The 23,731-nt window shown below is 42.4% G+C and overlaps 2 protein-coding genes and 2 long non-coding RNA genes across 15 annotated transcripts in view; 2 read left to right on the top strand and 2 right to left on the bottom strand.

Moving 5' to 3' along the window:
* The window catches only part of LOC139961618 (BRISC complex subunit Abraxas 2-like), a 270,695-nt gene that overhangs the window by 33,835 nt on the left and 213,129 nt on the right, over window positions 1-23,731 (top strand). The window lies entirely within an intron of this gene.
* LOC139961621 (mitochondrial mRNA pseudouridine synthase Rpusd3-like) overlaps window positions 1-23,731 on the bottom strand; it is a 50,934-nt gene that overhangs the window by 17,257 nt on the left and 9,946 nt on the right. For all 4 annotated transcript variants that reach the window (XR_011790939.1, XR_011790938.1, XM_071960957.1 and 1 more), the window contains 2 exons: window positions 15,430-15,562; window positions 5,761-5,900 (listed from right to left, as the gene is read on the bottom strand). Coding sequence is in view for 2 of the 4 variants with exons in the window: in XM_071960957.1 (XP_071817058.1) it covers window positions 5,761-5,900; window positions 15,430-15,562 (273 nt within the window). In the remaining 2 variants the exon portion in view is untranslated. The remainder of the gene's footprint in view (window positions 1-5,760; window positions 5,901-15,429; window positions 15,563-23,731) is intronic.
* LOC139961622 (uncharacterized) lies at window positions 148-2,627 on the top strand. The gene is made up of 3 exons (XR_011790940.1): window positions 148-701; window positions 1,843-2,070; window positions 2,410-2,627. It is a non-coding gene; the product is annotated as an uncharacterized lncRNA (long non-coding RNA).
* Window positions 16,091-22,953, bottom strand: LOC139961817 (uncharacterized). Its single transcript, XR_011791027.1, has 3 exons — window positions 22,412-22,953; window positions 19,333-19,431; window positions 16,091-18,897 (listed from the first exon to the last, which is right to left on the bottom strand). It is a non-coding gene; the product is annotated as an uncharacterized lncRNA (long non-coding RNA).

Below are 23,731 nucleotides of genomic sequence, written 5' to 3'. Positions count from 1 at the left end.
TATACTCCATTTCATTCATTTTTCATCCACACGATCGAATTTACATCATAACCAACAACGTAAAAATGTACAAATTGAGTCAGATGTTGTCTATTAAGATGATTGGCCAATCAGAAACTGCGAACGCTTTCGATTGCGTAACAATCCATCTTTCAAATACAATACCGGCTGTATCGACATTCTGATTCTCTAGCTCTCTCGACTTTTAGGTTTCTTACATGAATTCTTTATTAAAATTCTTTACGAAATACTCAATACTTTGGACCATTGTTCTGTGGAATATATTTATATTTTTGAACAGAAATCGAGATTTTCTGTGACTTTGTTAACGTTTTTACTTTGCTAGGTTTTCACGTTACCTGACGGAGTAGCCTAACTTAAACTTAGTGCGTAGGTTACTGTTAGTATTGGTGTTAGTAACGAAGCAAACCTAATCCAGCCTTCTTGCTTTGCATACAGTAACTCTTAACGTCGAAAAAAATGCAATTTTTAAAAGACGAAGTGGATACAATTGCTAGCGATCTTGGGCTGCCATCTTCGCTTGGAGGTGATTGCTAGCATATCTGCCTTTTCTGGTTGATAGACAGTCAATTTGGTGTAGCCAATGGATGATGAGGGACAAATCTCAATGGCCTTTGGGGGAAAATTCCGGGCATTTTATACAGCTTCAGAAACATATGATGCATCGTTTGCTTATGGTGGTAAGTTCCAGTAAGCTAAAGGATATAAATCGACTATAGCCTTGCTAAGCCTAGGCAGTATACAGTTAAGCATATTTTAGCAGAACACAGAGTAGGCTAGGCCTAGGCGGCATGCATCACTATTATCACTTCTGGGACTCAGAGTATTTCAGTGCAAAGAATCCTGAAGTTAACTTTAAATGTTAAAGTCTATCTATAGCATGTCTGCTTGGAATGTAATTTGCCCATGTCTAAAGGGGCATAACTAAGCTAATGTAACTAGTTGATTAAATTCGCTATAAATCTAAGTTCCAGTTCCAAACAAACCAGCCAGTGAACTTTTTAATTGGAACCATGGTTCAACCACAGACATAGCACAAAACAATTGAGTCTGTACTGTCTTTATATGACAGATGTGAAATGGGATAAATATGCTACAGTATGCCAAATATTGAAACTGTGTGTTCCTCTAAGAATGATGTGAAGATATTGCCTGTGTTTCTGTTGTGGTGGACCCTAGAGAGTGATTAAATATAGATAGTATGATTCACAATACTAGATCCAATACGTTTTTTTTTTAAGTTAAACTGAAGTTTGCAAACTGAGCACTTGAGTTTTCTTCAAATGTAAATGAAAATATCTCACAGAAAGAGAAAGTTCTTCAGTGGTTTCCTGATATCCGCAAAGTGCGCAAATTTTCTCTGAACATCTTCTTTGAATAGCCATTCAATCTTCGCCGATCTTCCTTGAATAGCCAGTTATAAGCCAAACACAAGTTTGGCGTATTTATTATCTTGCAAATAAATGAGTCAACAGCACCAAATGTGAAAGTCCCCATTGTTGATAGCTGAAACTAGAATGACCTGTATGCATGGAGTACCCACCCTCAGGATCACTCCATTTTTAAGGGAAGGCTGGCACTTGAGTTTTGATCAAGCTAAAAACGTCTTGACATAGATATCAGTGAGAACAGATCAACAGATTCTGCTCATAATTCTCTTGCTATATTTCTTAACAGAACTTGGGTTGATGAGTGTTAGGGTTGAGGCGTGTTTAAGTGTCCAGAAGTGGTATTCCAAAAATGCCATGAATAATATGTTTAATTTGCAGAGATCCAGATTGCTGCTAATCAGTTTGTTGTTATTTTTTATCTTTCTTTTAGGTCATTTTGAGTGATAGGGAGGATGCGTCACCACATTCGGAGAGACTTGTCAAACTGCAATGTTGCCATACCAGCTGCTTGGCATAGTACCCTTCTCTCCAAGTCTCAAATCTAAGGCTTTTCTTGTAAAGAAAATGATGGATGGTTTCTTCGAGCCACAAGATATGTCACAGGGGAACAATTCATCCGTGGTAAAGCTGTTTCCCCTGCAGATGGAAGCTATTAGATGTAAGTTAGCAGAATTCCCACATATTTTAAAGGAGGTTAGGTAGTTGAAAAAAAAAAAACATTTGACATAAATTCTGTACAGCTTCCTCCCAAATCAGCTGTAAATATACATAATGCAAATATTTCCTGTGAAACTGGTACTTCAGTTTCCTTGCTTGTATAAGGAAGGATCTGGAGAGTAATGGCTAAGCATAGAGGAAAGACTTATAATTACTCTCAAATTTCATATCCACAATGAAACAATTCAGCAATTCCATGAGTAATGAATAATGATAAATTGAAGAGGATACTTATTGGTATTTGTCATTAACCTGAGGGAAATTTGCCTTTCTTCTCCAGTGTATGGTGGCAGTGTACTGAAGATCTATGCTGATGTCACATAGGCAATCAACATCAAGTGCAGCAGAGCCAGGAGACTGATGAAGAAACTGAAGTGATGCTGACATGTTGGGGATAATGGAAGGGGGGGGGGGCAGAGGTAAATTAGAGTAGACCGTAATGACATAAGAAGTTTTACAATTAACAGTATAGAACTAAAAATAAAGTAGTTTAGACCTACAAAGTTCTTCTGTCTTATTTTTGTTGCAAGCACCTCTCCGGAAAAGTCGCCGCAAGCCCCTTTCCTTGCGAAGTAGCCGCAACCCCCTCTCCTGCGAAGTCGCCGCAGGCCCCTTTCCAGCGAAGTCACCGCAACCCCCTCTCCTGCGAAGTCGCCACAAGCCTCATTTGCATGTGAAAAGTGAAGTCGCGGCGAGGTCGCTGCAAGCCTCTCTCCGGCGAAGTCGCTGCAAGCCCCTTTCCTGCGAAGTCGCCGCAAGCCCATTTCCTGCGAAGTCGCCGCAGGCCCCTTTCCGGCGAAGTCACCGCAACCCCCTTTCCCGCGAAGTCGCCACAAGCCTCATTTGCATGTGAAAAGTGAAGTCGCGGCGAGGTCGCTGCAAGCCTCTCTCCGGCGAAGTCGCCGCAAGCCCCTTTCCTGCGAAGTCGCTGCAAGCCCCTTTCCTGCGAAGTCGCTGCAGGCCACTTTCCGGCGAAGTCACCACAACCCCCTCTCCGGCGAAGTCGCCACAAGCCTCATTTGCATGTGAAAAGTGAAGTCGCAGCGACTGCGCAGCAACTAGTTGCTGCGAAGTCGCTGCAACTGGTCGCGGCAAGGGCCTTTTTTCGACAGGGGCTATCAAGTAGACCACTGATGGTTGGGTTTGTGTATCCTGACCGGGAAGGGTGAGGTGCATAGAGGGGAGTAGAGGTGACTGGGGTAGAGGCAGAGAGGGGGGGGGGGTAGTGGGAAGTTATTAACCACAGATATCTCTATCACTTATACCAATAATGATGGTTGGGTTTGTGTGTCCTTGAAAGTCATTTTCTCTTTCCAACAACCCAACATCTTTCAAAACTCAAACTCACTTTCACCAAGGAAGAGAATAAAATTGCAAATCCTGAATTTTGTATCTTAAAATTTACTGAATCCTGCTTACTTATAGCTCGCTACACATCTCCTGGGATTTTCTTAGTCTTTCCTCACTATGTTTTTCATACACATTCATGTTGAAGTAGGTCCTAATTTAAGTATGTGTATATAACCTGTAGATGACCGTTTACTCAAATGATCTTTTCCTTCCTCTCTCTACATGTCACAAGCAACAATTGGATTGGTCAATCTGACCACAATATCCTGACCACAGATTACTCTGCTAAAGCAATGTGACTCATATACTGGATTTTTGGTTTCATTCCACATCATGAATTATACAACACTGTTTATATGTAAAAAATATTCATAAACAGGAGTACATAAGCATAATAATAATTAATGCTGTTTGGATTTTATAAACCATATTCCCATGAATATATTGACTATATATCAAGTTTCAAATAGTGACATAAATTCAATTTTTTGTGGGGGGGGGGGAGTTTAATAAAAAAAAAGTACAGTAATACTGCTGTAAATATTATGAAAAAAGTGTCCAAGTGGTTAAACACAGTGGATTGAATCAAATTCATTAATTTACTCACTCAGTAATCTTCACATATTTGGAAAAGAAAAACAAAACTAGGATGTTCTCTTAGTGTGCTAAACTACATATCATGACTTAACCAAAAATAGGTACATTTGGATGGCTTTTGAATACCGAAAGTCTGGTTTAACGATCAAATCACTCCCAAAACTATTTGTGGAGATTTACAATTGGAAATATTGCTCTTTGCAAGTAATCCATACAAAGGTGTAATGTTCCTTTTCAAAGGTTATTACCAAAAATATTCGCTATTGACGATAGGTCTCAGAATGTTTTATCTAGGTTGGAAAGACAATGGGGAGAGAGTGGGACGGGACAGGAGAGTTGGAAGGCAGGGAGAGGTGGGAGGCAGGAAGGCCAGTCAGGGCTGACTGTAACATGTTTCAATAAATATGGCAGGTGGGAGGGGTTGTGTGCAAACAATATACAGGATAAAAGCACTAAAAGTGTACTGTATACATGTAAGGTATTCAAATGGTACGGTCCACTTGTTTCCTTACATGTTGTATGCAGTGGTGTTGAAAGCCAGGTCAGGCCTGGGAACAGATATGTCACCGAGGTCCCCTTATTGTGTTCTTATTTACTTAAAACTATATCATGAATATGAGAATACAAAATCTTCATCCCAAAATTTTCTTCAGCCCCTCCAAATTCTCTCTGGGCCCCTTAATTGACCCAGGCCCCAGGGCTGTAGCCGTCTCTGATAACCCCTTGTCATCAGGCCTGCTTGTATGACTACCACCAATTGATTTAATACCACCAGTGTGACTACCACCAACACTATTTTACTACAAATTCATAAGACTAAGAAACACTTTAAGTAAGTAATGTTTGTACATGTACAAGCCTATAAAAAAAAAAGCTTTATACCTGTTCACCTCAACATACCGTACTTTCCAGTATGACTGGTAGGACAAATTGCTTAAGTTCTTAATGAGTCCCATATCTACATCAAACTAGCCATTTGTTGTATGTACAAACCTATGCCTGGATGGGAGGGGAAGGGAGAGGGTCACACCAGAGCAAATTTGTAGCGATAGTCTAATTGGCTGAGAGAACCAAATTCTGTTCGGACAACCAAAATCAGCTTTGGAAGTCGTCCTGCTGATGACTAGTTTTTTACTCCAAATTCAGATTGCATTGTACATGCCCCCCAAATACTGTAGGTTAAATGATAAATCCGTATCACTCCTCCGTCACTTTGAGGGTGCTGAAATAAGAATTATTTTCAGACAACCATATTGGCTGTTCAGGAAACCAAAATGTAGGACCTGGTTGTCCAAGGAACAACCAGAGGGGCCAGAGGGACAACCAATAGGGACAACTTTCTAATTTGCTCTGGTATTAAACATGCTAGTGAGATATTCTACATCCTTATTCTTTCTTACAGGGCGCACGGCTGTGTTGGGGGGGGGGGGGGTGTGGGGGTAACACCATGGTGAAATCTATTTCAGCCTTCCATCAAACCTTGCTTAATCATGTGATGCATGCCATCCCTTGCTTGTGAGGAAGAGGTACTCTAGGTGTGTGTGAAACTATAAGCATCAACAACAAATTCCCTGAAAAAAGGATCCTACTAAGTTCATCCATAGCCTGTAAATGTGGTGCAAAAGTATATTTTAATTGCTAAGGGGTTGTGAGTCGTGGCAAAGGTCAATGAACGCTTTCCTACCTGGGTCCGGGGTGTAACTTCGTGAGGATTAGCAGTCACATTCTTTCCCAGAATGCATCTCACCCTTGACGAGTACAAGTGATCTCCAAGAATCTTGCACATCTTTTGTCCTAGATGGACTTGCAATTGGTGATGTCGCACTGAGTACAAAAAGAGAGAGAGGGTACAGTTAGTACAATAGCATGCTGAGTTAAATGACAATAGATTGGTCAGTGTAGATAGCATGCTGAGTTAATGACAATAGATTGGTCAGTGTAGATAGCATGCAGAGTTAAATGACAATAGATTGGTCAGTGTAGATAGCATGCTGAGTTAAATGACAATAGATTGGTCAGTGTAGATAGCATGCTGAGTTAAATGAGTTAGATTGGTCAGTGTAGATAGCATGCTGAGTTAAATGACAATAGATTGGTCAGTGTAGATAGCATGCTGAGTTAAATGACAATAGATTGGTCAGTGTAGATAGCATGCTGAGTTAAATGAGTTAGATTGGTCAGTGTAGATAGCATGCTGAGTTAAATGACAATAGATTGGTCAGTGTAGATAGCATGCTGAGTTAAATGAGTTAGATTGGTCAGTGTAGATAGCAGGCTGAGTTAAATGACAATAGATTGGTCAGTGTAGATAGCATGCTGAGTTAAATGACAATAGATTGGTCAGTGTAGATAGCATGCTGAGTTAAATGACAATAGATTGGTCAGTGTAGATAGCATGCTGAGTTAAATGACAATAGATTGGTCGGTGTAGATAGCATGCTGAGTTCAATGACAATAGATTGGTCAGTGCAGATAGCATGCGGAGTTAAATGACAATAGATTGGTCAGTGTAGATAGCATGCTGAGTTAAATGACAATAGATTGGTCAGTGTAGATAGCATGCTGAGTTAAATGACAATAGATTGGTCAGTGTAGATAGCATGCTGAGTTAAATGAGTTAGATTGGTCGGTGTAGATAGCATGCTGAGTTAAATGACAATAGATTGGTCGGTGTAGATAGCATGCTGAGTTAAATGACAATAGATTGGTCAGTGTAAATAGCATGCTGAGTTCAATGACAATAGATTGGTCAGTGTAGATAGCATGCTGAGTTAAATGACAATAGATTGGTCAGTGTAGATAGCATGCTGAGTTAAATGACAATAGATTGGTCAGTGTAGACAGCATGCTGAGTTAAATGACAATAGATTGGTCGGTGTAGATAGCATGCTGAGTTTAATGACAATAGATTGGTCAGTGTAGATAGCATCCTGAGTTAAATGACAATAGATTGGTCAGTGTAGATAGCATCCTGAGCTAAATGACAATAGATTGGTCAGTGTAGATAGCATGCTGAGTTAAATGACAATAGATTGGTCATTATAAAACTTACTGGTTTATATATTTACGAGTGACCCACTTACCTGTCTCCCCACAACCTATGCACCGCATTCTACCGTGTCTAGAATGCCCTGGTAATCTTTTAACACTGTACACCCTCACTGGCCCTAATGGCCTTCCTTCATTTTGAGACCACTTTCCCACAAAGTGGCCCCTGACGCGACCTCGGGGAGGGTGGCGGGTAAACCCTGCCACCCGCCGAGCTCGACGAGAAGGAAAAATCTAACGCTAACAAAGACTGCTGACGCCTCCAGGCGGAGGGTGGAGCCCACCCTGAACAGTCGGGGTGGGGGTCCGCCCTCCGTCACCCCGTAGGCGTGCCTCCCCCTACACTTACAGAGGCCTAATTGAACAAGGGGACGAGGCCCATACTACCTTAGATGGTAAAGAGTAACCTGGTAAACCAAACTAAGGAAACAACACCCACCGATAGACAAGTAGCCGCAGGCAACCCAGGGGGTGGCGATGTCTATCGACAAGGAGTCATGAGTCAGGTCGAACGACCGCTCCCCCGTCCGGCTGCGTCCCACCTCCCTCGGGGGAGGGTGGCGGGAAATGGAGACAGGTAAGTGGGTCACTCGTAAATATATAAACCAGTAAGTTTTATAATATTTACTTCGTTCCCCACTTACCTGTCTCCCCACAACCTATGCACCGAGTGGCACTGTCCGATGGTGGGAGGCCCGAGGGGTGGGACCCCCGGAGCTCGTATCATCGAGCGACCAAAGCCAAATCGGCCTGTGATATGTCCGATAAGTAGCAGGCGACGAAGCGATTGGAGTCTTCCACGCCGTCGTCTTGCAGATGTCCACTATTGGAAAACCTGCGAACAGGGCTGTAGAAGCAGTGAAACCCCTGCTGTTGTGAGCCATGGATCTGCCTGGACCTGTAGCCAGAGGGCGGATGGCTTCCACCAAACAGCGGGACAAGGTATCCTCCCAGGCTGCTGAGTGGGGCACTCGAAGGAGGAAGAACAGAGATGTCGAAGTACCCAAGAGATCTTGTGTTCTGTTGAGGTACCACTTCAGTGCCCTAATGGGAAACCATACTGTAGTCTGTCCTCGGGGATCAAAGAGAAGGTCTTGATCTCTGGGATGATGATGTCTCCCGGTAGGAGAGCCCAAACCTGGTTCTAGCGAAGGAGGGGTCGAGAACTATCAGCACCCCACAAACCGTAGGACTGAAGGCACCTTAGTCAAGGCGAGCCATTGCTGCCTGGCGTGGAGCCGTAGGGGAAGCCCCTGATGGAAGGCGGCAACAGCCGAACGAAAGTTTTTGATCGTCTAAACCCTGCCTCCCTTCTTGGAACAGTGTGGGTAAGGAGTCGGCGATCAAGGTTAGAAAGGCCATGGTAGGCAGAGTCTGTCTCGTTCGGCATACTCCGAATCTCCATAGGCAGAAAACGTAAGTACCAAGGTTGTTCTCACTCTGGCGGCCAAAGTCCTTTTTGTCTAAGGAAACACCAGACAATTTCCAGGCACCTAATTGTAGGCCCTTGCTGTTCGGGTGAGCCAGCGCCCCGTCTATGGGACAACCGACTGTGGTTTGTCCGGCAGGATCGCTGGCTCGTCCGCTAGGAGCTGGATAACTTTTGCCCGAACCGGGGTCAGCGGGGCCACTATGATGGCTGACCATGCCAAGAGGGGGAAGATGTAAGCTTCCGGTCCGTTTCGCGACAGGGACCTGGCGTTATGTGGAAGGCCTGCGGGTGGGCCGCATGAACAAAGATGAGCAGCCCATTGTTGCCCTGTGTCGCAATCAGGTCTATCAGAGGTCTGCTGAACATGTGGAAACACCTACTTCATGTTCGTTGCGAAAGGGTCCACTCGTCAGGGTGGAGCTGTCCCCTGGGCAGAGCATCGGCCATCACATTCTCCTTTCTGGCTATCTGAGAGACTTGTAGGGCCATGCCAGATTCTGTAGCTGTGGTGAGGGTCTCCCTTGCCAGACGGCAATATCTCTCTGACCTGGTGCCACCATGTCTGTTGACGTAGCTACAGTATGTTACCACCGTCGTGTTGTCTGAGAGGATGGTAGTCAAAAGCCCCGTACCTGGGCGCCGGAGGGCTCCAGAGAACCCAACCCTGTGTATCTGCTGCTAAAGAAGTCAAGGACAGCGGCCTGCTTGGTGACCTTGTTAGCGCTTGCAGGACAGCCGCACTCGCAGTACTGATTCAGTACCACAGTACCGTTGATGACTCCTTCAGTTATCAACCCGTTGCAATCAGAAAACTCTGAAGAAAAGGAATGTCCTGATGATGCTAAGCTGTACCCTGTAGGGAGGTTTAATGGAGGTTCTTTCCATGCTAAAAAATATTAATCATAATATTGGGGAAAGAAAAGGCGTAGACCTATTGAAAGATAATGATGCCTGAGGCGCCTAACAATATTACCCCGGTCAACGAAAACCTGTCAAGCATAGAGACAAGTATCTCCTGGATGGGAAGCTGCACTGACGAAAAAGTGCCTTGCCCAAGGAAACAACTGAATGATCCGGCCAGGACTCAAACCTGCAAGCCTTAGATCACCATTCCACTGCCTTCACCACTTGACCACAGTACTCTCCAAAAATGAGTACTGAAGGTACAGAATCTCACTCTGCTGAGTGAGTACAGAATCTTAAACAATGCTACCCTGCTACAAAAAATGAGACTGAGTACTGAATGGATAGTTTGCTTCATCAGAATCTTAAACAAAGCTACAATGCTACTGTTTATGTGACTCCTACAATTAAATGTATGTATTTAAGAACGTATTTAGGATCATCCTGCAAGTAGGAACTTGAGAAGAAGCCTCACTGGCTTAACCAAGCTGCAAGCTGACTGAAGTCAGTCTCTTACATACAAATTTAACGTCCATGATTATGAAAAGTCAACAACTCTGTAGCTGGACAACATACATTACTCTTGGGGTGGCCTGAACCGGGGACCTTATGACTGAAAGGCTTTAACCCTGAGCTAACTGAGCTATAGACCTACTCATCAGAAACAAACTCCCAACAGGGGCTGTGAAGGTGGTGAGAGGGTGGGTTTGTAGAAAATCCACCTCATAAATCCCTGGCTGCTTAACGGAGCCCGGGGAGTTACTCAGCAAACACTAAAGCGTTACTAAGCATGTAGTGTTTTGTTATGGTAACGTTATTAGTGGTGTAAGAGGTATGTCACCGAAAACGTTTTCAGACTCATATTTCAAAACGATTTACGTTAAGACATTAATATAACATTAATATAACATTAATATCTCATAGAAACGTTATGTCGACGTTTTTACCACACCACATTTAACGTAATAAACACGTAATAAATGTTATGATAACGTACCCGTTACTCCTCAAATCTCTCCATGTCGAGACGTGTCAATTTCGTAGTGTAGTACAGTAGAAGTATCCAACTTCCTATTGAAACCACCTAGCGCATAGCCACGACTAGGCTATCAGGTGCTACGAAATGCAACTGTGCTTAAAATGTCGGAACATCGAACATTATTCACGAAGCGCATACTGTATGCTCGGAGCGCGTTAGCGCTTGTACCTTTGTTGGGGTTTTATCCTACCCCTTTTCCAACTTACTAACGCGTTTGTCTTGGAAATTCACCCAAAAAATAGAGAGAGAGGTTTATTCCATGGGATCGCTCACGTAGTCGACAGCTCGTTGCAGCAAACGTTGAGCTTACACGTGTCAATCCAGGTGACTGCTTGGCCCCCCTCCTCTCATAACAAATATACAGCGCGGGTATATTGTCTTGGCAGTTTGCCAAGACTCTTAGAAGGCTTGTTTTCCTGGCACTTTGCCAAGCTTCGAGAACGTTCTCTTCTTGGCAGGTTGCCAAGGTACTAAGTAACGAGATTGTACTAGAATCGCTTCAGTTTGCGCCTTTTAACATGCTCTGGAGGGGGTTCCACAAGCGTTTTAAACAACAAAACATAAGCAAGGTTTCAAACCTAGACATGTGATGATGAATTATAACGAGAGAGAAAAATAATTAGCGAGGAGAATATGACCCATGAATGCCCAGGAAATCTATGTCATGTCCTGGTTTCTGCTGGTACTCATTAAACACACATTCGGGATGTGTAATGATAAATGGTGTAGCGATTGCAGTGTCTTTCCACAATTGATTCGAACCTGTCGTCGCAGCTCAAGCTGCTAGTTCCGGGGGCAACACTCCCCTGATGAAAGAGACTCTTCCCCCTCTTGGAGGCGGGATTAACTTTGAGGCTGGGGATAAGTATATCTCCGTTTGCCGTGGGAACCTCGCTCCAGCCGGCTTTCCTTTCGGATTGGGCGTTTGCCCTTACTACCCCGTTCTGGGGGCCCAGCAGTTGTTGATCTCATCGGTTCCCGGCTCCGGGACCGACTCCTGGGATCCGGAGTGGAACCTCGGTTCCGCACTCCCTGTGAGGTCTCGCTGGACCCGTGGTCTCGTCGGACCCGGGCCCCCGGAGCCCATCTCTGTGTGCGTACCTAGCCGGGTACCACTGCTCTCGACCCGGACATTCTGTCCATTCCGGTCGGAATTTCAAATGGGCTATTTATTGGCCTTGAGCCTTGCCCTTGCCTTCCCCCTTGGTCATAGAATCCGGACGGTGCCGGGACCTTGGGGGGCAATATTTCTTTCTCCTCTCTCTCTCTCTCCTCCGGCCTCTCTCGCCGGACTCGGGCTCCCGGAGCCTATCTCTGTGTGCTTACCACGCCGGGTACCACTCTCCTCGACCCGGACATTCTGTCCGTTCCGGTCGGAACTTCTAATGGGCTTTTTATTGGCCTTGAGCCTAGCCTTCCTTGGGTCGGAGGGGAACGTCTGTTCCGGGCTCCTTCTGAGGTCTCGCCGGGCCTGGCTCTCCGGAGCCCCTCTCTTTGCGCGCACCACAACGGGTGCCGCTCTCTGCGACCCGGACGGACTGTCCGCTCTGGCCGTCTTTGTCATGGGCTTTTGGTTGGCCTTGAGCCTTGCCCTAGCCCTTGGTGGTACATCCGGACAACGCCGGCACCTTAGGTGGCAAAATCTCCATCTCTCTCTCTCACATGGGCTTTTAGTTGGCCTTGAGCCTTGCCCTTGCCCTAGCCCTTGGTGGTACATCCGGACAACGCCAGCACCATGGGTGGCAAAATCTCCATCTCTCTCTCTCTCTCTTCTTCGGCCCTCTCTCCATCTCAACTCCCACCAACTCTCTCACTTCCTCTTCATCTCCTGTCTCTCCTCCGATTCCCTCCAGGGGAACTGTGGGTTCGGTGATAGATCTAACCTGTCCCGGCCTGCTAGCCAGGTGTCGATGTGCTGCCACTGTCTGGTGTGAAAACAAAACAGACTAGACAGAGGTCTCGGAACAGTTCACACATTTAAGGTGGCTTCGAGACATGTCTGAGAAACCCACGTTAAGGAGAGACTAACGGCGAATAGTCTAACGTATCAAACGGAACGACTATAAGGAGGAAGTAGCGTGGGAGTATGCTAACAGAGAGTAAAGTTACGTGACAAAAACAACGCGCCCCGCTAGAGGCTCGCGGCTTACAAGGTACGCTACAATAGTGAAAAACTTCCCACACTTAGAAGCGAACACGTAACTAGAATACATGAAGGAAAAGGACGAAGCATGTATACAAGGGAGAGAACCCCTCTATCCGCGTACGGAGCGGGAAGGGAGGAACAAGGCTACGAGATACGCCCCAAGTGAAACTCCCGACACTTAGGAGGCGCACGAGTAGCGAACCCATGGAGAAACATGAAAATATGTACAAATATATGAAGGTTCAACAAGAAACAACAACAACGTAATCGAACCGTCTAACCGCCTAGTATTGGATAGGAGTTCGCGGCTTACAAGATACGTTACAAGGAGAAACACTTCCGACATATAGAAGCAACGTAACTAAACATATATGCATCGAAAAAATTGTAAAAAGGACGAAACATGTATATATGGGAGAGAACCCCCTAACCGCGAACCAGCGGAGGGGGGAACAAGTCTACGAGGTACACCCCAAGTCATGAGACTCAGGGAGCGCACGTAGCAGCAACTGGAGGAAACATGAAAATATACAACAATATATGAAATCAAGGATACTCCCGTCTTAACATGAAAAACAACGAAACGAGCCGACTATCTCGACTAGTTAGGAGATATCGGAACGTGGCTACAACTACGCTACAAGAGTGAAAACCCACACTGAAAGCGTAAAAATTAACGAAGTACATGAAAGCAAAACATCTTATGCTAAGTAAGAAAAGCTGAAACACATGTACATACGGAAAAAACATGCCTATCCGCGTAAACAAGGCGGTATAGGCAACGCTACAAATTACGCTACAAGGGGAAAACCCACACAAAAGCGTAAGAAGTAACGAAGGTACATGAAACAAGCAAACATCTTATTTTTTGAAAGTAAGAAAAGCTGAAACATGTACATACGAAAATATATGCCTATCCGCGTAAACAAGGCGGTATAGGCAACGAACGAAGTAGTCTCGCAGAGCTACTACCTGTTACCCTAAAAACGTTACGTAAGAAAAAACGAACGCATGGGCGAGAGTGTACACTAAAAACAGCCCCCAAAAACACCCTTCCCTACAAGAAAAGGATACTTATCAGGCTGGAAAAGATCCTTGGAAGTGCAGAAGTCCTGATAGGAAACTTCTAGAGTATAAATCCAAGGTAATCCGGGCGAATTTCGCGAAAATTTTTCTAACTCCGAAAAACACAGTGAGACACTTTGTGGGTAGAAAAATGAAGGAAGGCCATTAGGGCAACGAGGTAAATGAATCTGGAGAAACTATCACACAGTAAATACTCGCGTACGCGCGTACCATGTATGGAGGGTCATGTGATGTGTTCCAGGGTGGTACTAATATACTACTCTCCCTATTACGCATGATGATTTCATCCAACTAGTACGTTAATGTGTTTGCGTGCTTAGGGCAGCAGACGACACCCGTTACCTAGCAATAACCGTGCCTGTAGCCTAACGTGATAGCTATATACTCGTCGAGCAGCATTAGGCTCTGTTCCATGGAGAATTCCGTAGTTGCACTGAACTAAACATTTCCCCACATTTCCCATTTCTACATTCACTTATAGCGTGTAGTAATAACGTTAGGCCATATGAGACAAAGCTTGCCCCTAGAGCTGTATTAATAAGTAAGATTATGTAGAAAGCCTGCCTTCATTCAAGAGAATAAGGTTGAACGTTAGCATATTAGCACTATTTCGTAGGCCTGAAGTACCAGTACCTTCTTATGCCGTTAGTTCCCATGTCCGAACCGACCAATCTTTCACGAAGTCACTAACACTGTTCTCGAACTGCTACAGAGAAATATCAGTAAGGTACCACCCTGGAACACATCACATGACCCTCCATACATGGTACGCGCGCACCCAATTGACATGAATCCTCCAGATTCATTTACCTCGTTGCATTAGGGCCAGTGAGGGTGTACAGTGTTAAAAGATTACCAGGGCATTCTAGACACGGTAGAATGCGGTGCATAGGTTGTGGGGAGACAGGTAAGTGGGGAACGAAGTAAATAGTGTAGATAGCATGCTGAGTTAAATGACAATAGATTGATCAGTGTAGATAGCATGCTGAGTTAAATGACAATAGATTGGTCGGTGCAGGTATATGGTATTCCTTGAATTAAAAACTAAATTCGGGTGCAAGACTGAAAGTTGTGAGGATTCCTTCTAGTAAAGGAGAAATCTACAAAAGTAATGGATTCATTTCTTCAAGAAATCTGTTCCCAGCAGTGTCATGATTAACTTAGAGAGGGGTGGGTGGGTGGGGGCAGGGCCAAAGATTAGATAGGTACTCTAAAGGTAGCAAAACAAGCAATAGTGAGATTTAGTCCCTTTCTGAGGTGAAGGGGCCCTAAAGCTCTTTGGCTCTGAACCCTCAGGTGTTTTGCCATCATCTGTTCCATGCCTATAAAGGGACAGAACAGTTAAAGCATATCTTAGTACTACTACCAGGTATAACCGAGGCATAAAAACGATAAAAATAAGCCCCATAAATTTCTTTGTGTTAGTTTCAGATGCATAGCTCTCCTGTAAATCTATCTCCATAATTGGTTACAGGCAGGACATAGATAGTAGGCCTACTGCAGTGGACAACCAAGCAGGAATGGCTGTTCAAGCAATCATTTTTGACTTGGCTTTCACAAGGCCCTATAAATCCCTGCAAATCTAAGCCATTTGGCTTCTAGTTCTTCCAATTCCACATGTTTGAAATGATCTGCCAACCAGGTCAATATATATATACTGACAGCTGCTTTAAGCAACTTCGACACACAAGATACTTACATTTATCTACCTGTATTTCTAATAGAGCACAATTAAGGTCCTCATTCTTGGACAGAACTCTGTATTCAGTGGTGGCTTTCTTTGCATGTCCACTTTTAATGCTTTTCAGAGAAACATTACGAACTGGAACTGTCTGTCCGAGCAAAAGAAAAATAAAAGATGGAAAATAAGCTTACAATACAAAACAATAACAGTAAATAGAAAGAAAATCATGAAATTTAAACTGAGCTGTTGCAAAGGCAACACGATAACTAAAAAATAATTATTCTCACAGGCAATTTTTTTTGAAAGAGACTGACTGTAGCATATTTTAGCTACTGTAGTCTGGTCAGTTGGCAAGAACTAGAAGCAGTTCAGCCGAGGATATGAACATCACTGATACCACAGTTTATACTGTACATTTAAGTATTCTGTTACCATGGGTTACACATTCAAATAGAGTAGACACACACTATTGGCATTTCATGTAATAATAGTTATGGTTACTGAGGAAGGGACTCCCAACAACATGACTGAAGAGAAACCTTAAAGGGGCTACACAATGAATCCAGCCAAGCAATTAATGTCAGGCGCCCTCTATTTTTCTCCAACTTCTGATTCTGTCCGATTAAGGGTTGTACCATTGTGTGTGTGTGGGGGGGGGGGGAGAGCTCAGGCAGCTGTTTCACCTCAATCATAGTAGAATGACTGTGCAATGCTGTTTAGGCCTAGATGTTTAAGTTATTGGAGAATGCCAAGGGAGTTGTTATATGTTCTACTTGGAATGACCTGTTACAATTTGTAGTGTCGGACATGTGGGTAATTTTACACACATGGAAGGTTCACCTCTGCACTGTGGGCAAACAAATTTATAACTTTTGGGTCGGCCAAGTGCATGATGTGATGCCGATTTATATTTTTAGTTATTTTTACTGATGTAATACATAGTGGTAATTCTATATGACATATGTATGGGTGTAATATTCTTCACCTTGGAGGGACATATTTTGTTGGGACATGCGTTCCCCTCCAAAGATCAACAATTCCGCTTTCGACAAAAGTGTGACACCGTAGCAGATTTTTCAGATAAGGGTATGGGGGGGGGGGTTGGTGGGGATTGGGCAGGCCCATATTAGCTACAAAATGGAAAAATTTAGAAAAACAAAAAGGTGAAAAAGAAACAAAAGAGATCTGACAAGTGTTTCAAAATTTTACTTTTTTAATTTCAAATTGATGATTCAGGGGCCAAGGCTGGGGTGCATACCAAGTACCCCTGGCAACCAGTCCGGTACTATTAATTGGTACAATTTTCCTACCATATTTTGTCAGAGTAAAGCCTACTGCAGGAACAGTGTAATGAGATTGACTGGCCAGATCTCACTGAAACTTTCTTTCTATTGTGAAACCTTGCGATGGATCCATTGTGGGAGAGGAAACTGGGTTTAATGCCTCCCCTAATCCCCTTATTAATCCAATTTTGTGAACATTTTACAATGACGACGAGGCTAATATTAGGGTGTGATTGAATTAACAACTTGCCATACATTTTTTGGAGGCATATGTTGCAAACAATATCCATAAATCATACTTTATTTTGGAGAAGTGATCTTATAATTTAGTGAACTTTTAAAAATGTATATATATGGCAACACCAATGTGAGTCTTTGTGAGAGAATTCATCACATCAGCCATACAGAAAATAACTCCCTTCTATTATTTAGGACAATTTTATAGAGTGGACAGCATTTTACAAAAACATTTCATTTTATATAGTCTAATTTTAGAGTATTCCTGTACATAGCATGCCTCTGGAGTATTCATTAAAACAGTGTCACAGCAGATACCTTAATTGTATACAAAAAGAACCGGTACTCATGGCTCGTAACTACTGTTCATGTCCTGATACACATGTTAAGAATACAAAGTAGTTATTACTGATGCACGGTTGTGGGAGAGTAGTTGTTGTATCCAATCATTGAGTGCGAGTTCTTTAATACTAATTCTAATATGAAGTCGTATCTAGTAATTTTTTGCTGTAAGTAGGTCTACTGATATACCCTAACATGGCCTTTCTTTGTTATCTTCATGACGAATTGGAGTCATTTAAAGAGAGGTGTAACTGTAATCAAGAGGTACTGTACCTAGTTACTGTACTAGCTATGAGTATTGGCTGACAATAGTTGCTAAATAATATTATAGTGGATAATGTTGCTAGTTTTACATGCTAATTTATATTTGAGATTAGGGTTGCAAGAGCCCCTTCATAACATTCATTTAGAACTCGAGAACCAAGCAGATCATATCAAGACATTTGCTTCCTACATTAAACAAACGTTCATTTTCGGTCATTAATAATGGACCTGAAGCTTTGAATCTGGCGATGGTCCAAAGATATAACCTACTGATACTGGGACACAGGACATGTTGTAGTACCTACAGGTACACTGCATATCGGCCCTTTATTTACTGGAAAGCCGTCAGAACTGGACGTTACAATAGTATAGTCATCCCATCCTGTGCAGTTTGGTGCATAAGGAACATGTTTCCATCAGAGGATTGTCACTACAGTACGCAGGAATTAAAGTTGGCATATTTTAGAAAAACATATTCAAATTAAGAAACATTTATGTTTTTCAATGCATATCATGGATTGTAAGATAACTTTCTTTGAGGGTACGGAAAGGACCAAATATTGTTTAAGGGAAAGACAATACATGCTAGACATGTTTATTTTGACATATGTAGGCCTTAATATATTGACCTATAGAGACTACACTTCTCAATGTCATATGCATGAACAACTTTGAAAAACAAAGGATAGGTAGTTGTGGAAAATGGGATAGTTTTTCTTCCAAAGCAACTATCCATACCTCGCCGATATGTCCACAAAAACTGCCTCACGTGTCTCACTTTCACCAGAAATGTACTATACGCACAACTTCAGAAGTGTTATACCATTTTGGTGACTTCAGTTGGTGAGATTTAATTTTATGGGCATCAATTTAACAACGATGTTTGATGTTTGCTTGCAGTATTTTATCTCCTGTGAAATTAAAGAGCTTACATCCATAACATTTGGTCTAATGCAAGCTGTGATAACGAATGGGAAAGAAAATAGCAAATTATAGTACAGTTTTGAATGTTCTTTTGTCAAACCGATCTTTTAACTGCCAATAATAATTTTACTTCCACTGTTTAATGTTTGATTAATCATATCATATATTTGTGGAAATGAGCTTAAGAATCTACAACCATTGATTATGTGTGCTCTGTAAAGTCTTCAATTGTTGGCTTATGGACGGTGGACAGTCTTGGTATAATTTTTTGGTTCATCAATAGGGTTTATCAAGCCTGTTTGGATGAACATAGATTAACTACCAGAACTTTCACAATGTTCTCCAGAAATGCAGAATGTATCCCTAGGTTTTGGGCTCTTGCACAGGTACCAGATGCCATTGTTTGGTGGCTGTGGAGTACTTCACCTTGACCCTGAAAAGAAATCATAAGAGGTGGTTGTGATTTGCATATTCCTTTGTGCACCTCCAGATAATCAACTCAGGGTATTTTAACAAATATCTTCAATAAAGCTCTAAGGCTGCTGTCAATTAAATCTTTATGGTTTTCACTATGAAATACTACCTAGAAACAATTAACATCATCAAAAGGAGTGTAGAACTGTATGTTCATTTACTAGGTAAATACCTTGAAAGTGTTTCAATTTAGTTATGCATTTAACCTCTGGTTTAAGACATAAACGAATCCACAAACCACCAATTGCATCTATGGTAATAATGTAAATATTCTGTTGTGAAGTGAGTCAGAAGTGTGCCTAAAAGGTATCATTTGAAATGGGTTGTACATCTAATGCCATCCACTACACATATTAAATAAGCATATAATGAGGGCATAGACATAAACACTTACTCATCATTCCCATCTCCATCTCTCTTTGGGACGGTTTCTGTGAAAGTTGAAATCAATGGCTGCGAAGTACTTTCTCGCCACATACAGTATCCAACGTAGCTGTGATAAAGAACGAAAAAGTTGGGGTCGTATGTTATTTATAAGGTTTGATTATGCAAACTTTTATCAGGGTTTCTTGGCCAGAATATATTTTATAGTAATATTTACCTTTTCAGTAATTGTGTTTGCAAGCAGTTGTCTTACCATGTACACAAATACACACACACAACATTTCCATCACATTCTTGACCTTTTGGCAAGAATTCAACAATTATTCACAGACCGTCATGAGCCATTATTCTAAAAAATTGTCAGCTGGCAGGGTAGTTGAAGGATGTCCATGCAACCCACTGTTGCCATGACAGGGCTTTTAGGTTTTGACATGGGGCATTAAGGAACCATGATGCAATGCTACTTCTGCATGTATTGTCCTGACTCTCTAAATTCACTCTGATAAAGGGCCACCTGGGCTGGATGTCCAGGAAGTGGCTCACCATCCCACCATAATATATATTTCTCCTTAAGGAGAGGAAGGACTTCCAGGTGTCAACATGGGCTATTCACTGTAATCAGCTAATGAGCTAACATGACTTTATACTGCTAACAAGAGACTACTGTAACTCTATGTACTGAAGGTAGTTTATATGTAGGATGACTTCCTGTCAATTCTCTCAACGCAGATGTTGTACATGTAGAAGGTGAAGTGGAGATGAAGGGCAAAAGCTGGATTTGAATACACTAGATGTATTACTTGCAAATATTACAACAATGACAGAAGGGTATTCCATGCAAATAGACCAAATCTAATTCTCCTTAATCTCTTGTTGCAACAGTGCATGCCTTGGTAAACAGTAAATACTGAATAGTACAGAACTTGGTGTATTCAAATTTGGCCAAGTATAATTTGTTCCATTGGAAAGTATGCATGTAGCATTAGCATTGATAGATTTTATGAGAAGTTTGCATCTCTGAAGCATAGATCTACTGAAAACAAATACAAAAAAAGAAATGCTGACGAAAACATGGCACAAAAAAATGTTGCGTACCATAGGGCTATATAGTGCCGACTAAATAAAGTACCAAAACAGAATGTGACTTTCTACAGTATGTTGGGTTTCACTGACCTTAGAATGAAGCTTAGCCTAGCTACATACCAAGTGAAGCAAAATAACTAGATCTATAAAGGAAACTAGGAAAGTGAATGTGGTGGAAGTACACCTATACCTACCTTGCAATGCATGCATAGGACAAACAGTAAATTAATTCAGTTGGCCTTTCAACCAAGTTAATAGTATCGTCAACTATCCTAAATTCATGCACTAGTATGTTAAATTATTCTATAATGTCCATTGTAATATACTAGCCTAACCATTTTTGCAATCTGATACTTATTCTTCACCATTATGAACACTTTAAAGTTTGCTTTTGCAAAACTTCTGCTAAAAACTTTCTTGTTGCTTTATACAGTTTATTATTTCATAAGCTACACTAAGTTATAGGCAGAATCATATGCTGGGAGTTAACCACAAAATGTCCATTCTTTGGAACATTGTTTTGTTGGGAGGTCTTTTGCTGATTTTAGAGTGTTAGTCGCCTGAGGAGTAGGAGAAGGCAAGAAAACAACATCTACTTTCCATTAGTTTTGTACAGTTGGTGCTTATATCTAAGGGTGAGTAGTAGTGCTGCATTGAGTTTGGTCATACTTCCTGCATTTTCAGCAAGCAATGTGTCAATTATATATATATCAATCATAATTTCTGGATTTTCAGTGGGCCATGAGTCAATTATACATCAATCAGAAAGGGAAAAAAAGAAGTCACATTAGTAATAAAGTTAGGCCTGTCCTTAGTCACCTACAGACTACTATTAGTCTATGTTCGCTAACTACATGCACCCAAATGTTTGCTCCTAGCTAGGAAGGCATACATATTTTAACCACATGTACCTGCATCCTTTTCCTTCAAAATGATGACTCCTGATGTAAATATCATTTTGTAAAACTTGAAAATTGTCCACTTTCCTTACGCTTCAATAAAGCATGTGGGCCAGGCATTACCTTTTTTTCAAAGTAAGCAAAACCAACAGAAAATAAAGATTGCTACCTATAGTACTTTGATCTGGGATATGCAGTCTGTCATAGATCGGTGATATTGGGAAGGCCTATCAAATGTTCGTATAATTAGTAGGTCGACATCAATTTATCTTCTTGTGGATATTTGGGGGATGCCAAATACCATGAACGAAATAAGGTATCTTTGCCATTTGTAGAAATGTAATGCTAAAAGTGATGTTAACTGCACTAATAAACACAGGTATTATTTTGTAAGAAATTTTGGCAGGTAAGAATTTTAAGACACGAAAGGCATTTGAAACTAGATAAAAGATTCAAAGTGGCTATTCTTATGACTAGTCGTAAGAATAATTTCCGACTAAGCATGCGCAATTACTATTTTTATGACCAGGAGTGCTATTTTTACGACGAGGAGTAACAATAATTTCCGGGTAGGGTTAGCGTTAGGATTGAGGTTTAGGGTAATGTTTAGGGTTAGGGTTACCCCTACTACATGCGCAGCTGCTTTATTTACTTTACTGCGCTTGAATTCGCCTTTGTCGTAAGAATATAGTTTATAAATAATTGTTACGACTAGTCGTAAGAATAGCCACAGCCTAAAAGATTCGCACAGTTTAATTGATTCCATAGTTGCACAAAATTAGGTTAGTAAGGAGTAGCCTAGTAATACTATATTCCTATCCAACTCCCGAGTCCTTGTTGAATACCCTAGCTGACAATGGTGGCTGCAATTCACGATCGTCTAGACTAGATACAACTACATTTGGCCCATATCAAATATTCAGGATAGGCCTAGTCACAGTATTACAGATACTTTTACCATGTGTCCTGACAGTGACACTAACTAAGATTACCTGAATGCAACTTGTAAGGCCTAACTAACGTTACAGGCCTAGCCAAAAGTGCTTGTAGCTAGGCCATCAACATCCTTACCGTAGTTGAATCGGTAATGAAAGTTATTTGACTTACCTAGGCCTAAGCTACTTCGACTGCGGTATAGCAACTTCCGACCTCCTTCAGCGTTTTCCAGTTTTCAAAAGAATCTACCAGAGAGATTTTGCCGTCTTGTTTCAGTTCATTCTTCTAGTCCTACGTTGCTTTGTAGAGCTAGACACAATTTCGATGTGTATTTCGAGTAGACTGTGTCCCGGCCCTATATGCACCTGGACCAAGATATTTGTGTATAAGTGTAATAGTGAAGTAAATTACGGCCGTGTACGTACGAGCGGGGAATTGTTACACACAATTCCCTAGTATAGTACGTACGAGCGTTGCCACTCGGCAATCTAGCTAGCGCTGTATATGTGGTACTCGGCTACATACAGTACTGTAGATCAGTGTGTATATATATATCGTACATACTGCGTGTATACTACTGTATCATGTAGATCAGTATCTGTCTACATTGTTGGGAGTCGAGTTTCAGTGTGTTGCCATAGGGATGATTTGCACACGGCATTTCGCTCCCATCAAGCGATGCTTCTCTCGGATTCATTCTATAGACCCTTTAAGTAGCTATGGCTACTGGTGAGGCAAGCCTGCAAGGTGAGCTGATGTGAGAAGCAGTGGCGTCACCAGACTTTTCAGTCTGGGGGGCACCAGCATTTGATGGGGGGCACTTAGGTGGATACGGATCGCCGTCCTGGGGGAGGGGTCTAAGGGGAGGGGGTGCCCCCTCCAGGCGCGGCGGAACGGGAAAATATTGGGTGGGGGGGCTAATGTGTAGAGACTATCTAAGCGGAGCGCCACCATCGGCTGGCGCGTAGCGTACAAGAAAATTTTGGGTTTTTCAAACCCCCAGATGGCCGGAAACGGCACTTCCCGAGTGTTTTATGCTGCGAATACCTAGCCCTAAAATATGGGTCTCAAGCCTGCAATTTCTCAGATTGCACGTAAAAGTCTGTAAAAACATTGTAATTTGTATATTCGATGGTGTTTTAAGAGAGTAGCTATTACTCGTAGTGTACTCGCAAAGACGTTTTTGAGTGTAGTAAGGAGATGTTGGAGAACTGGCTGAAATGAAGCAAGTCATTGGCCTAAGACGAAGTTGTGTTGCGCTTACCGGTACTCACACTCGATCACTGCTTCAACTTTTCACGGGGCGTGAAGACGCGGTTGGGTGACAATGTGGTCTATAGCTAGGGGACGGGCCGAGGGTCCCCCCAGCATTTACTAAAATCATTACACCTATATAGTATACGTGTGCATCGGACAGATCGACAAGTATGCATTGAAAAATGGGCAGATGCACGCTTCGGAGCCTTGGTAAATATTGGGGGGCTTATCATG

Source organism: Apostichopus japonicus, chromosome 20 (genome assembly GCF_037975245.1).
Source record: "Apostichopus japonicus isolate 1M-3 chromosome 20, ASM3797524v1, whole genome shotgun sequence".
NCBI classification, from domain to species: Eukaryota; Metazoa; Echinodermata; class Holothuroidea; order Aspidochirotida; family Stichopodidae; genus Apostichopus; species Apostichopus japonicus.
This window is presented reverse-complemented; position numbering and strand designations above follow the sequence as displayed.